Raw genomic sequence first — 16,475 nt, 5'->3', positions numbered from 1 at the left:
GGCACTTGGCAACTGTGTAAACATACATAGTGAATAATCTTGGATGTTTGCACACTGACTGCTGCTGGTTACATTAAATAATGCTGAATAGACCAACAAACAAGGCTGTTGTAACTATTTTTTTACAATTTCATGCTGTTCCCTGCAGCCTTGCTTATCAATACCCAACTTAAAATCCTATTACCCACACCACTATTGTGAAAAATTATCAACCACAAAGGAATAGCTTAATGGAACTATGATTGCATTAGCAACAGAACAGGAAACTGAAAAAATCTTACTATTAGAAAAAGCACAGAATCTTCTTCCTGCATCTTTAACTGAATGTCTGATATCTCCTGATGAACAATGGCACTCTTTTCTTTAATTTTCCTCATATTTTTCTCCATCTCTGTCAGAATGCCTGCTGCTTCTCCTTTGAGTTGTTGAATCAGTTGCTGTTCTTTAACTTGGAGAAACATATGAAGTTTGTTAAACTCTGACCTAATGTGTTGCTCCAAACTGAGGGCCTGTTCCTGGGAAGTTAAAAAATGAGACAAGATAAATATTCTCAGTTATACGCACGAAAAAAAAACGATTTACTTGTATAAGACTGAATGGAAAAAAAACATAAACATTATTTACTTTGATGCTTGAGACTTTCTCTTCCTGTTCTTTCTGCAGTTCTTGTAGATCCTTCAGACTGGATTCCAGAGACGCTGAAGCTGCTTTCAATTCAGCCTTAAAATCACAAGGAGTGTTACAGCATTTCCAAACTGTGGATTCAGAAATTAAAACACTATCTCAGAAACTAAGTTCTGCCTATCCCATTGCGGCAGAGAATGCATTCCTAACTGTGTCACTAATACTCTCGATTCAGAAACAGACCCCATCATGTTCTTTACGACCCAAAGGCTGCATTGCACAGAAAAGGCAACTGTTTATATTGTGATTTAATTGAGACATGAAAGATGAGTTGCTGGAGATGCTGGTGCATGAATGGAATATCTGATCTGGTGGTGATGCCACTTGGGGAACTGAATAAAAACGAATTAAAAATACATTTTTAGGACATGGGTAGGGAAAGATGAGGGGATATTTTATTATACAAATATATATTTTTAATTTGTTCTTGTGTTTTTCTCACCTATTGCCATCCATATTAATGGCCCTATATAAAGTGAAAAGGAAAGGCAGAGTGAGAGAGAGAGAAAGCCATTGATCAAGTATTCTCCCACAAAAGGTATATTTGGAAGGAATATCTCACCTAGAATAAGACCGTGGTAATTATGGAGCTCTAATCATTACAGGTGAGAATTACAGGCCTGACTTTGCAGGGTTGGAAAAGCAGTTTTCCCTACTATTCTTTCTTGTTTATAGGAAAGGAGTGTGGCATAGCAGTTAATGAAGGACTGGATAAGCTTATACTGGGAATCTAGACCATAAGGCATCACTCACTCACTGGCAGCCTCTGCAAATCCACATACCAGGGCTGTAGCCAGTAGTGAAGTGATTATCACATCTACTTCTGATGCAGAAGTTACTGGGTCAATTCCCCAGTGGAACAATTTCAGCAAAATGTTGGCAGTTATTGCAGAGGACTAAGCCTGTGACCTGTTAAAGCTGCTTTCTGTACTCCAGAGTTCAATTCCTTCAGCCTCTATTTGCTGACAAGTAATTTAAGCAGACAGTGTTATTGGGCAGCTCAGTTAGGCTCTTTAGTTGTCTTCTGTAGAGCATGCCCAGTACCTACCTATGTGCTCATCTTGTAGTATGTAGCCACATCAACAAGTATGTTCCCCAACAGCCTGTAGTGACTTTCGCTGGACAAAACACCTTTTGAGTATACTGGAAAAAAACTCTTCCTGCTTTGGCAGAAAAACATTTAGTGAATCAGATATTATGAAGAATCATGTAAACAACTTAAAACTAGTAAAACAGAAGAACCAGGTCCTTCGAAAGTTGACTTGTTAAAAAACTTTTTCCACAACGAACAAACAGCAAGCAGCAAGCAGACTCGTAGCAGATTAAATTCAGTTTAATGCAAACAACGATACTTAGCGCTTTCACCCCTACACAACGGGGTATCATCAGAGTATGCATAATTAATCTAGTGCACTCTTTAAATACCTTTGCACAAGCCAGTGCATTTCTTTGTGCCGGTCCCAAGCCCGGATAAATGGGGAGGGTTGCGTCAGGAAGGGCATCCGGCATAAAACTTCTGCCAAAAATTACTGATGCGGAGAACTTTTCATAATTGCATACCGGTTCGGTCGAGGCCCGGGTTAACAACGACCGCCACCAGTACTGTTAGCCAACAGGGTGCTGGCGGAAATTGGGCTACTGTTGGCCGAAGGAGAAGAGGAGGCGGCGTGCCCAAAGGCAGGAAGATAGGAGGAAGGTTAGGAGTGTAGCAGTGAGGGTAGGAACTTTGAATGTTGGCAGTATGACTGGTATAGGAAGAGAGCTAGCTGATATGATGGAGAGAAGGAAGGTTGATATATTGTGTGTGCAAGAGACCAGATGGAAGGGAAGTAAGGCCAGGTGTTTAGGAAACGGGTTCAAATTGTTTTATCATGGTGTGGATGGCAGGAGAAATGGGGTAGGGGTTATACTAAAGGAACAATATGCCAAGAGTGTTTTAGACGTGAAGAGAGTGTCTGACCGAGTGATGTTTATGAAGCTCGAAATTGATGGTGTAATGATGAATGTTGTTAGTGCATATGCTCCTCAAGTTGGGTGTGCGATGGAAGAGAAAGAGAAATTTTGGAGTGAGTTGGATGAAGTTGTGGTGAGTGTACCCAAGGGTGAGAGACTAGTGATTGGAGCGGACTTTAATGGGCATGTTGGTGAAATGAACAGAGGGGATGAGGAAGTGATGGGTAGGTATGGTGTTAAGGAGAGGAATGCAGAAGGTCAGATGATTGTGGATTTTGCGAAAAGGATGGACATGGCTGTGGTGAATACGTATTTTAAGAAGAGGGTGGAGCATAGGGTGACGTACAAGAGTGGAGGAAGATGCTCACAAGTTGATTATATACTATGTAGGAGGGCCAGTCTTAAGGAGATTGGAGACTGTAAAGTGGTGGCAGGTGAAAGTGTAGTTAAGCAGCATAGATTAGTGGTATGTAGAATGACGTTGGTGATCAAGAAGAGGAGGAGGAATGTGAAAGCTGTGCCAAGGATTAAATGGTGGAAGTTAAAAAGGGTGATTGTGAAGTGGAGTTTAGGGAAGAGTTAAGACAGGCACTGGGAGGCAGTGGAGAGTTACCGAATAGCTGGGTAACTACAGCAGAACTAGTAAGGGTGACTGCTAGAAAGGTGCTTGGTGTGACATCTGGACAGAGGAAGGAGGACAAGGAGACCTGGTGGTGGAATGAGGAAGTACAGGAGAGTATACAGAGGAAGAGGCTGGCGAAGAAGAAGTGGGATTGTCAAAGAGATGAAGAAAGTAGACATGAGTATAAGGAGATGAGGCGCATGGCAAAGAGAGAGGTGGCAAAAGCTAAGGATAGGGCATATGGAGAGTTGTACGAGAGATTGGACACTAAAGAGGGAGAAAAGGACCTGTACCGATTAGCTAGACAGAGGGACAGAGCTGGGAAAGATGTGCAGCATGTAAGGGTGATAAAGGATAGTGAGGGAAAGGTACTCACAAGAGAGGAGAGTGTGTTGAGTAGATGGAAAGAGTATTTTGAGAGGCTGATGAATGAAGAGAATGAGAGAGAGAGAAGGTTGGATGATGTGGGGATAGTGAATCAGGAAGTGAAACAGATTAGCAAGGAGGAAGTAAGGGCAGCTATGAAGAGGATGAAGAATGGAAAGGCTGTTGGCCCAGATGACATACCAATGGAAGCATGGAGGTGCTTAGGAGAAATGGCAGTGGAATTTCTAACTAGATTGTTTAATGAAATTTTGGAAAGTCAGAGGATGCCTGAGGAGTGGAGAAAAAGTGTTTTGGTACTTATCTTTAAGAATAAGGGTGATGTGCAGAGCTGCAGTAACTACAGAGGGATAAAACTGATTAGTCACAGCTTGAAGTTATGGGAAAGAGTAGTGGAAGCAAGGTTAAGAAGGGAGGTGATGATTAGTGATCAGCAGTATGGTTTCATGCCAGGAAAGAGCACTACAGATGCAATGTTTGCTCTGAGAGTGTTGATGGAGAAATACAGAGAAGGTCAGAAGGAGTTGCATTGCGTCTTTGTAGACTTGGAGAAAGCATATGACAGGGTGCCTAGAGAAGAGTTGTGGTATTGTATGAGGAAGTCGGGAGTGGCAGAGAAGTACGTAAGAGTGGTACAGGATATGTACGAGGGTAGTGTGACAGTGGTGAGGACTGCAGTGGGAGTGACAGATCCGTTTAAGGTGGAGGTGGGATTACATCAAGGATCAGCTCTGAGTCCTTTCTTATTTGCAGTGGTGATGGACAGGTTGACAGATGAGATCAGACAGGAGGCCCCGTGGACTATGATGTTTGCAGATGACATTGTGATCTGTAGTGAGAGTAGGAATCAGGTTGAGGAGACTCTGGAGAGGTGGAGATATGCTCTAGAGAGCAGAGGAATGAGGGTCAGCAGGGCTAAGACAGAATATATGTGTGTAAATGAGAGGGAGGGTAGAGGAATGGTGAGGATGCAGGGAGTAGAGTTGGTAAAGGTGGACGAGTTTAAGTACTTGGGATCAACAGTTCAGAGTAATGGTGAATGTGGAAGAGAGGTGAAGAAGAGAGTACAGGCAGGGTGGAATGGGTGGAGAAGAGTGTCAGGAGTGATTTGTGACAGACGGGTATCCGTAAGAGTGAAAGGAAGGTCTACAAGAGTGTAGTGAGACCAGCTATGTTATATGGGTTGGAGACAGTGGCATTGACAAAAGGCAGGAGTCAGAGCTGGATGTGGCAGAGTTAAAGATGTTAAGATTTGCAATCGGTGTGACTAGGATGGATAGGATTAGGAATCGGTATATTAGAGGGTCAGCTCATGTTGGACAGTTTGGAGACAAAGCAAGAGAGACGAGATTGCGTTGGTTTGGACATGTGCTGAGGAGGGATGATGGGTATATTGGGAAAAAGATGCTAAGGATGGAGCTGCCAGGTAAGAGGAATAGAGGAAGGCCTAAGATAAGGTTTATGGACGTGGTGAGAGAGGACATGCAGGCGGTTGGTGTGACAGAGCAAGATGCAGAGGATAGGAAGAAATGGAAAGAGATGATCCGCTGTGGCGACCCCTAACGGGAAAAGCCGAAAGAGAATGATGACTCTTTAAATACCTTAAAACTCTTGTTAATTAACCAATCACAATTATTCTGTTAAAATATACGTGTTTTAAAAAATATATATATTTTTCTCCAAGAATATATATGTATACACATGTGCTTTAAAATCCTACCCTAATGTGTTTAATATAATACATTGTTAACATCCAAAACATCTAATGAATAATATAAACCACAAAAAATAAAAATAAAAAATGAAGAATAAACAATGGACCGTACATAAAATCATACCAGGACATCTCATAGGTTCACTATAATCGTACTACCTCTAACAAAAATTGATTTAGTTTGTTACTAATAATTATTTAAATAATTTTGGACTTAAATGTAATTATGATTTAATTTATATCAATTTATATTTCAAAAGTTTCTAATATAATCAATTAAACTTCTATGTTAATAAATATATATACAACAAAATGTATATATAAAATATAAATATATCACCAATAAAAACTTATTGTTTCTCTGTCATATGAAGTGAGATTTGTGTTTTAAAATACTAATTATGGAGATTTGTTCGTTGATACCCGGTAATTGATTGGCATTTAATCTTAACTGCCATAAACATTCTTTAACCTCCAAAAAAGTTTTATCATCACCACCTTTACCAAAGTTATGTGGAACCTTGTCTATGATGAAAAAAATAAACCTCTTGAATTCTTTACATTTAGTACTGTGATTGTATAGTGAATTAGTACATTTTTTGTTCTTAATATCTCTGTTGTGTTCCATAATACGGTCTCTTAGTCTCCTGATAGTTTTCCCTATGTAATATGCTTGACATGATAAACAAGAAGCCAAATATACAACCATTCTTGTGTTGCAATTACATACCCCAGGACACCTGATGGACCTACTGTAATTATGTACTTCAACATATGGCCCATCATTTATAAATTTACATGTTTTACAAAATCCACATTTACTCATTTTGGAATTTTTATAAATGTTGTTACGACCACTGGTTTCAAAAAATTCTTTCAAATTTTTTCCCCTACTGTATACCACATTCGGATATTCACCAATAATATTCGGTAAATCTAGTGTGTTCATAAACACACTTGACCATGTCTCTTTTAATGCAATTATAATTGGTTTAGTTTCATCATTGTATGGTAATATAAAAGCGTCTCTTTTGGTTTTGTCTATTTCATTTTTTCCATTTGAATTACTACTCTGTCCTGCTTTCAATATTGGTTTATAATGTGTATGTCTCTTGTATAAGATCTCTTCTTTCACGTTGTTTAATAGTATATGTGGGTAGTTCCTGTCCTGAAACATCCCAACTAATCTATCAATTTCTATAGAGAATCTGGTGTCCTCTGTTATTATACGTGATAGGCGCACCATTTGCCCTTTAACCAAGTTCTTTTTTTGAAAATAAGGGTGAATACTGTTAAAATGTAGAAAGGAATTAGAATATGTTTTCTTTCTGTATATATTTGATTCTATACCTTCATCATTTTTATAAAATAAAATGTCAAGGTATTCACAGTTGTTGTAACAAATTTTATGTGTGAATCTCAAGAATGTAGATGTTGTATCCAGAAATAATATAAATTCATTCAGTTCTTCCTTGTTACCTTTCCAAAATATCAGTATGTCATCAAGAAACCTACAGTAAAGCAAAATTTTTGAAAAATAACTAGAAGTGAAAATACTATTTGTCTCCCAATTGGCCAACACCAAATTGGCATATATTGGGGCACATCTTGCACCCATGGCCACACCTGCCTTTTGCCTGTAGTATTTCCCTTCCATAAACATAAAATTGTTTGTTAGAACTAAATCCATCATATCCACCAACAATTTTCGTTTAACAGTGTGCATACAACTGTGTTTAAATAAACTTGTTTCAAACATAGTAAGGCCTTGTGCATGTGGTATAACCGAAAATAAGTTTACTACATCAATAGTAACCATCAGCGTGTCAGAATTTATTAAAGCTTTGTGTTCCTTCACTATTTCTAGACAATGCCATGAATCCCTGAGAATGTGTGGTAACCTAGTTAAAGTGTCCCTACAATTGACATCAATATAACGTGCTATAGCCTCTAACTTAGAGCCTTTAGCAGAAACAATAGGTCTAAAAGGTGGATCGTTGATATCTTTATGAATTTTTGGTATACCAAAAATGGAAGGTGTAACCGGGAAATCAACTAATAGATATTCATATTCATTTCTATTTATCAAGCCTTCCATCATATATTCATATAGTAACCAGTCCACCTTGGTGTATGCCTTACACATCTCATACCTAGATACTTCTTCATAAGTTTTAGTATCACTTAACATGTTCATCATTTTGTTAACATAATCAATTTTAGTCATTACCACTACTCCCCCTCCCTTGTCTGGTTTCATTCCTTTAAACAAAATCTTTCAGCTGTAGTTAAATTTTCATTTACTTTTGGTGAGTTAGCTAAGATCCTTCGAAATTGTACCTCACATAGCCTTTCAAATATGTGCACAGTTGAGTTCTGGGGGGGAATAAATGTACTACTTCTTTTTAAAACCAGTTGTTTGGTCTCATTATTAGGAGTAACATTTCTTTCTGTAGCATAAAATATTTTTAAGTTTAGTAGTCTTGTGAACATTTTTAAACCAACTAACATTCTACTTATATCAATTCTAAAACTGGGCACATATGTAAAACCTTTTTTAAAAAGAGAAATGTAATCACTTCCAAAAATAGTATCTGTATAATTGTATAAAGAAAATCCACCATCAGAAACGGTAACACATTTTTCATACAATTCATTATTAGGGGAATCTAATTCACAATTTATTCTATCATTAGTGTCTACATATTCATACTCATTTTGAGAAGTTTTTTCACTATTGTTGCTACTAGGTTTTTCCCCATTTTCCAACAATAGGATATTCTCAAAATGTATATCAAAAGCTCCTGTGTTCACATAACTGTCACAAGGACCTAGTATTGTGAGTTAGTCCTGTACCTTGGATTTTCCCTGTACTGATTCTGATGTTGGTATTGCCCCTGATGACGGTCGCGTATTCGCTCTGACCTCCGTAATGTTGGTTCTTCTAAAAAAACTCTATCATTTTCTTTGTTAGATAGATACCCTGTCCTGTTAAATGTGTGCTCCTTTTGTTGTTCCCCTACATTACTTTCACTACAAATGTTCTGTTCAAAATTCGTCCTGTCTTCTAATTGTTTACTTTATTCTTGTATTCTCTAAAATGATTGTAAACCCTGTTGTTCTTATAATCATTACTATCCCTATATAGCTTGTTGTTTTTAATTTCCAAACCTTTGTTGACAAACCTATCCATATCCTTAATAATATTTTCAAAGCGGTGTTTGTTATATTCAAACAACAAGTCATTCTTAATACTGCTATCTAGTTTAGTTAAAACATCATTTAATTTTAACAATTTGCTATTATTGTTTTTTATAATAAGCTTCAGCAGTTGCAAACCAACGTTGTCAAATAATTGTAATAATTCACTAAATAAGTCTGTATTTTGCTCAAAACCAAATGGGAGTTTGAATATACGTAACCCCTTTGGTACCTGTTTGAGTTCAATACATCTTTCCAAAAACACATTGTCCATCTGCAATGATTTATATGTTTTAAGTACCTTTTCAAATTCCGTTAATTGCCTGTTCAAATTTCCCATGTCCTTGTTGCTCGTTTTAACCACAGAGGCAAAACTAGGTGCTGTCAATAGTTCTTTAATATCTGCGTACTTGTTGGGAACTTTATTCCTTGTAATTCCATCTCTAGTGTTCTTGGTGGCATGTGGAGGTGTGAATGCGTTGCCAGCACTTCCTATTGCACCTAAAAAAATCCCTCCTTCGATTGAGCCCCTCGAACCATGACTAGTCGATGGATTATGGTTCCCAGTACCTGGGGTTGAATGCAAGGTGAATAGTTGCTCTTCCGTTTCCGTTAATGACAGAGAAACAATAAGTTTTATTGGTGATATATTTATATTTTATATATACATTTTGTTGTATATACATTTATTAACATAGTGGTTTAATTGATTATATTAGAAACTTTTGGAAATATAAATTGATATAAATTAAATGACAATTACATTTTTTAAGTCCAAAGTTATTTAAACAATTATTATTAACAAACTAAATCAATTTTTGTTAGAGGTAGTATGATTATAGTGAACCTATGAGATGTCCTGGTATGATTTTATGTACTGTTCATTGTTTATTCTTCATTTTTTATTTTATTTTTTTGTGGTTTATATTATTCATTAGATGTTTTGGATGTTAACAATGTATTACATTAAACACATTAGGGTAGGATTTTAAAACATATTTGTATACGTATATATTCTTAGAGAAAAACATATATTTTTTTTAAAACACGTATTTTTTTAATAGAATAATTGTGATTGGTTAATTAACAAGAGTTTTAAGGTATTTAAAGAGTGCACTAGATTAATTATGCATACTCTGATGATACCCGGCTGTGTAGGGGTGAAAGCGCTAAGTATCGTTGTTTGCATTAAACTGAATTTAATCTGCTACGAGTCCGCTTGCTGCTTGCTGTTTGTTCGTTGTGGAAAAAGTTTTTATTTTTTAACAAGTCAACATCCGAAGGACCTGGTTCATCTGTTTTATTATGAAGAATCAATTTATCAAAAACATATAGCCATACACTTTTGATAAATATGTCAGAGCATGATGATGCATATGGTGATGTACACGGTATATGCATAGCTGCACCGTGGCTGCATACCTTGGTACCTCTAGGTGGTACTATAATCCTAAGACCAATATCACATATCTAATCCTATTTATGATAGCAGTGTCGATATCCGTGGGTCCTCACATTCATGTTCCCCTTACTGGCATATATATTCAATCCTGGATTTGTTCCAGTAATATCAACTATGGCATCTTTCCACATCAAAGTATTGATTAGTCTTAGATGAGTGCATTCTGGAGAACCAGGCCAAACAAGAGTCTGATTATGTCATACAAACAGGAATCCTGCCAGAACCATACACTTCTGCCACCAAAGGGGACGTCTTTACCTAAACAGTGACAGACCTGTAATCTTATGAAATTACATACTTCAGTGTTAAAAATATGATTCAGTAAAATGAGACCTCTTTACATACTCCTATAAAACACTACCATATTCTGTAGCATCAGACTTAAGACCCCCCCCCCCAAAGATTTCCTTACTATCAAGCTTATGGTTCAACAAAAAAGACATCATACCTACACAGGACAAAAGCTGTAGTCTTGTTAAAGGCAGACTCATTTCTGACCTGTAAAGTGTTGTGTTTATGTGTCATATTAAATAACCAGGGTCATAGACAGGATTTTTGGAATTCTAAGTCATCTTCCAGAATATAACACTCCAGCAAGTAAAGCCCCCCCCCCCCCCCCCCAAAAAAAAAAAAAAAAATATCTCCCGAAATGACATGCTTAAGCGAAAGCACTATAAAGTCAAACAGGCCTGCAGGAAAAAAAAGCAACATTTAACAAAGAAAGTAACTATAAAAAAGTTAGGGTCTAGTACAGGAGTGTCCAACCCGCGGCCCGCGGGCGGCATGCAGCCCTCAGAGCTCTTCCATGCGGCCCGCGACCCTTAAATTTAATTTTAACTTAACTTTTTTTCCGTGTGTTTACATGTCTGCGTACTTTTGCTGTTCTGTGCATGCGCCAACTTTCTTTTTTTCACGTTTTTTTCATACCAGCGTCTTTCCACTGGTATGCGCATGTGCAAAAACACCGTTCGGTCGTTTTTTTCATTTGCGGTGAAGGAAGGAGTGAGATCGCGGCGAAGAAAGTGGATTTATTTTATTTACTGACTACTACAACATATTCTACAGCAGTAAAAGGTAAGCTAAGCTATTCTAGAATGAATGTCTTGTAAATGACTGAATTCTTAGAAGGCATCTGCTTCATTGTAAGCCTATGTGAATTCAAGATGTGATTTTTCTTCTAGGCTAGGTAAATTAACAGGATAAGGATAAGAAACAGAGATGAACTGATGTGATCTGTAATGTTTAAAATAACAATATTTTTGTCATATGCTAAGCAGAAATTTATTTTGAGGTCAGGATATAGTTTTTAGGCATAAGGATTAAAGTGATGCTAGTAGTAATATTTGTCTGGAAGTACAAAAGCAAAATAAATAATACTGTGCTAACAGATTATTTAAGGTAGTATAAATGTTTTAGTTCCTGCGCTTAAGAAATACAAAGACTTTTTTCTCTTTCTTATCTTAGCATGTAAAAGTTGCTAAAACTTTTCTGTTGCAAATATAAATAGCATATTTAACATTCTTTCATGGGTGTGGGAGTCAGTTTAAAAAACACATATTTAGAAAATCATAGGCGATGACATCAGCATATTTTTGTTTAGCAGCTGCCACTGTTTTGTGGCCTTTGACATATTGTAAACAGACTTGTATTTGTTTTTGTTTGTTTTAGGTACAAATAGTGGATAAATTAGTTTATTTTGTAAGCAGAAAGAATTTGTCCATATTAGGGAATCTGTCATTCATACCCGATCACTATGTTGGCCAGTGGTATCATGTTTGCTGTCATTTGTATCTGAAGTAACTAACATTTACAGAGCTGGTGCTCAAGGGATTGTACTCCCTTAGTATGACAATAGTTTCTGTGCTATTTGATTCATTTATGATTTGCAGACACCTGCATTTCCAGATACACTAGTCTAGTGAGTGGAATAAGACAGGACCAGAAACGTTTTACAGTGAGATAATTTCTGAGGGGAAAAAAAACTCACAATGCAATGAACTGTAGAATCTAATGAAAAGTAAAATAATTCCTGTAGGAAATAGTATGACACTTATGCAGACTTAATAAACTATTGACTGATCATACTGACTAGAAATGAAATTCTGCACAAAGGGAAAAAAGATACATTTTTCTTAAATTATATCAGACAATAGTTGGACTTTTTTAAGGAGACAAATACATAATACTGTGATAGAAGTTTGTACTTATTCTATAATTATAGTTGACTGAAGGATGCTTAATATTGGACCTAGACTGAGAATTTTGAAAATTAGACAGAGAAAAGGTGCTCTGTCTCTGAGTGGTAGCCATGTGTAATGTTCCAACACATGGCATTGGTGGGTTCTTTGGTCAATGAGGAGATCGATCTGCATATTACACTGAATGCGATTTGTAGTTTTTCAATTTCTGCACTAGAATGGAATGTTATTGATTAAGGTAGTCCTTATTCCAGTTTGGGTATTAACACATTTTGGCTAAGCCAGGCTTTGCAGGTTACTGGAGTTAACAGATTGGAGATTTTAAACACGCAGACAAGTCAGGATGTGGGGTTACCTGTCTGTCTTGATGGGCATTATCAGTGGTGTCTCACAGAGCTCTGGATTTGGTCATTTGTTTTTGCAATGATGTTCTCAAGTGTACATGTGGGAAATGGGTTCTGCATAAACAAATACGATGAAAGCTGCAATTTGCGTAATATAATTATTTCAGCAGGAGATGCGAGAGTTGTCCAAGATAAAACAAAGGTTGTGTTGGGTCAGTGTTTTGGTAATGTTGTTGTCAGTGCATTTGCTGAAGGAAAGGCATGTCTAGGGGCAGTCCTAAATACTTTTTTTCTGAGACAAGTGGGGTATACATTGTCATTAGGTCAACTTGTATTGTGTTAGATCTACACTAGACAATAATTGCTAACAAATTTCTGCTTCAAGCCTTTTCTCACAAGTGCAGAAACTTATTGTTCATTTTTTTTTTTTTTTGCTCTTCAGTTTATATGAGAGACCTTTTTTTTTTTTTTTTGGTCCTCACTTGCCGTTTGCCCCCAGACCATTTCTGTTGACTCTATGCGGCCCTTGCAACTGAAAAGGTTGGACACCCCTGGTCTAGTACATCCCTTTTGCACAAAATAAAAAGTGCATGCATTAGCAGCATACGTGTCACTTTTAAGTGGATGCAGCACAATGGTGTATGCCTAGCTAAACCCATGCAAATGACTCTTTTCAGATCTGCACAGTGCCATATTTAGATCATGGAAGGATACCTTTGAGACCTCCGCAGTGCCAGTCTTGTGATGTTAGAAAAGAATTCCCCTTACACCTACACCATACCAAGTTTCTAATGTTACATAAGGATTCCTCTCAAACCTGCACTGTGCCAGACCTATGATGCCACGAAAGGACTCATCAAATATGCACAACATTTCTAGGCTTGTGATCAGAAGAGTGGTACTTCATGAGACAATAAATCCATAAACACAGATTCTCATTCCTATCTTGTCTATAGCAAATACATGCTCATGTTTACTCCCTTGAGATACTCGTACATTACCTGATCTGTTATACCCAAATAATTTCTATTGCATATACTATTTCTAGCCTACTGCAGCCCTTGTTGTGGGGTCTAGTTTGTATAGACATGCCTGTAATTGTAACCCCCCTCCGATATTGATCTAATATGTGCCTTTGCAGGATATTTAACTTAAACTTAGTGAAATAATAAAGATGTATATTATAACCTATTTGTTCTTAATGTAGTTTAATAACACTTTTCAATTATTGTTTTCATATCTTTCCAGACAAAGTTTATAGCCTAATCCTCTCACACTACAACTGGGGATTGTTCAATATCTTAGATAATTCTAAACTAGTGAAATATGACTCTTCTGCATGGTGTAAACGTACAAAACATACTTTCAAAAGAAAACTTGCACACAGTATACTGCCACTTACTTGATACATGTTAACTGCTTCTTCCAGGGATTTAAAATGGTGGCCGTAATGTTTAGGGACACACAAAGAGCAGACCACCATTTCATCTTCCTCACAAAATAATTCCAGCTGTTTTTTATGTTCTGCACAATGTTGATTTGTTGTCATTTTTTTTAAATCTGGATCATGAATTGTGCTTCTCTGTTCAGGCTCTGTTATTTCTTCCTTCTGCTCCTGCTGTATCAATCGAGCTCTCTCAGACTGATTAGATAAACATCTGTTCACAGTGTATTTCCTGGATGAGAACTCAACTCTGCATTCAGGACAGGATATATTTTTGGCGCTATTCCATACCTTATCAATACATGTCTTACAAAAGCTATGTCCACACTTCAATATCACTGGATCTTTAAATAGTTCAAGGCAAACTGGACAGTTTAACTCCTCCAAGAAGTCTCCAGTTTGCATGCAATGTGCCATCATTACTGAATGAGCGTCTTAGTTTCACTTTCACGTACTATACAGAGGAACAACAATTAGTGAATTTTTTTAAAGGTACAGCACACCAGTCAAACCGAATCTGTTAAATTTTGTAATCATATATATTTTTTGCCATTTATAAATTCCCTTCTGATGCAAACATGCAAATATACCTCATATACAACTGCTCTTAAGTAAAATAATGAAAATTACCTTTCAGGAAAATACAAATATGTATTTAAAAACACAAAAGGAGTCAAAAACAATATTTAGTCAAACCATTCAAGCTACTATATAAATTCAGTGCAATAATATACTGAATTATCCCATTAGAAATTATACTGAGATGGTAGTGAGTTTATTTATTTCATTTTATTTTCATAAACTGAGCAATAATCTATGCCTTTGAACTTAAAAAAGGCATGAAATGACAGCAGCCAGGCCTTTTAAGAAGAAAGAGATTCCAAAGGCGTGAATATTTCAAGGGACATTATCACTGAGACAGTGCACAGGGCCTTGAAACCTCCACCTGGTAATAATGCACCTCCATGGCACTTCATATTTAGAGTGCATAATTTTGCAGATCAAGTGTTGAGCAACAGCTAAGGTATGGAGAGGTTTTATGTGATTAGGGCAACTAAAACTTTTACAGGCCTTTTCTAGGGAAGTTATTGAGCACCACAGGGTGTTTAATGAAGTAAGGTTCCTATAATATTATATGACTAAATTAATCACATTTTCAAGTACCCATCAACTCTGATTCTTAAATGGAAGAGAGAAAATTTCCTTGTGTCACCAGGGGATGCCTTAAAATTTTTGCAGGAAAACATACATGCTTGGGTCTCTCTACACTTGTGAAATACAGTGGTTAGCCTACCACTAATGCCTTTAGTATGATGGATGTGGTTTGTCACTCCAAGGTGGTTACACACCTCAGAAAATTTACAGTGGTTCTGGGAAGTGAGGGCACAGCCCCTTCCAATCCCCACAATGGATACACTCTCCTGTAGAATACACGTAATCCAGAGAAGCTTTCTGATGATTATTTTGGTGTTATTGAGAGACAGTTTGATGCTTTAGTCCAAGTGGAGGAAAGAGACAATGAGCTAATAGCCATAGCCATAGAGGATGACCAAACACCAGTGAAGACTCTCATCATTTCTTCCTTCCAAATGTGGGGAAGAAAGCAGTAAAGGAAGGGAACTCCTGTAAACCAAAAACCTGACATGTAATGCTTTTGTTTACATGTTTACTACTTTTACTTAACCCCATAGCAGTCTTATTCCCCTGTAATGCTTAAATAGTGTGGTTATCTGTTGCTTAACTAGTAGGGGTTAACTAGTGCATTAGTACTGAGCTGCCGTACAGCCAGAGCTCTTTATTTTCAACAAGTTTATTGGGACATGGCTACATGGGTGGCCACGGTGGTGCAGCAGTTAGTGTTGCTGCCTCACAGCAAGAGGTTCTTCGGTTTGATTCTTGGCTGGGGTGCCTTCTGTGCAGAGTCTGCATGTCCTCCCTGTGGTCACGTGGGTTTCCTCTGGGTGCTCCAGTTTCCTCCCACATCCCAAAGACATGCTGTAGGTGGATTGGACACTCTAAATTGCCCCTAGGCATGAGTTTGTGCATGTGTGTGTGCCTTCTGTGGAAGGCTGGCAACTCGACACCATAAAATTCCACTGCCAATCATGAGCAGATAAGTGATCTGCTGTGGTGACCCCTAACCGGGAAAAGAAGAATTGGGACATGGCTACATCAGAGCACTGGCACCTTTATTTATCACTTTAGTTGGTTTGTTTAGTTTTTGTATTGTTTTGCTCTTACTTATGGCCAGTGGCCACTGCATTATAATGTAATGTATATCTGGTAATGTATTTAATGTACAGGTTGTCTTGCTTTACAGTTCTATCTGTTTAAAGAGCAACAGCAGTATGACTGAGGTAAATTTCCTTACTTTAAATGAGAGAGGCTTGAACTCAATATCAAGAGGAAAAGCCTACAAAGGAGAATGAAACAGCTGAAATGTGATGTCCATGATGCAGTTGCATTAAT

The 16,475-nt window shown here is 37.3% G+C and overlaps 2 protein-coding genes across 2 annotated transcripts in view; both read right to left on the bottom strand.

Moving 5' to 3' along the window:
- The window catches only part of LOC122813719 (zinc-binding protein A33-like), a gene marked incomplete in the record, with an annotated part of 72,394 nt that overhangs the window by 43,007 nt on the left and 12,912 nt on the right, over nucleotides 1–16,475 (bottom strand).
- On the bottom strand, nucleotides 630–14,451 carry LOC122813720 (nuclear factor 7, brain-like). Its single transcript, XM_044086187.1, has 2 exons — nucleotides 13,965–14,451; nucleotides 630–755 (listed from the first exon to the last, which is right to left on the bottom strand). The coding sequence occupies exons 1-2, from the start codon at nucleotides 14,424–14,426 to the stop codon at nucleotides 711–713; spliced, it is 507 nt and encodes a 168-aa protein (XP_043942122.1). The 5' UTR covers nucleotides 14,427–14,451; the 3' UTR covers nucleotides 630–710.

This window comes from Protopterus annectens, chromosome 10.part0, assembly GCF_019279795.1.
Source record: "Protopterus annectens isolate FY-2018-M chromosome 10.part0, PAN1.0, whole genome shotgun sequence".
NCBI classification, from domain to species: Eukaryota; Metazoa; Chordata; order Ceratodontiformes; family Protopteridae; genus Protopterus; species Protopterus annectens.
Note: the sequence above shows the minus strand (reverse complement) of the source record. Positions and strands in the feature narration are given on the sequence as shown.

Coding starts and splice junctions, on each gene's coding strand:
- LOC122813720 (XM_044086187.1), bottom strand. CDS start 14,426: ATGATGGCACATTGCATGCAAACTGGAGACTTCTTGGAGGAGTTAAAC. Junction 756..13,964: donor AAGCAGTTAACATGTATCAA/GTAAGTGGCAGT, acceptor CTGAATCCACAG/TTTGGAAATGCTGTAACACT.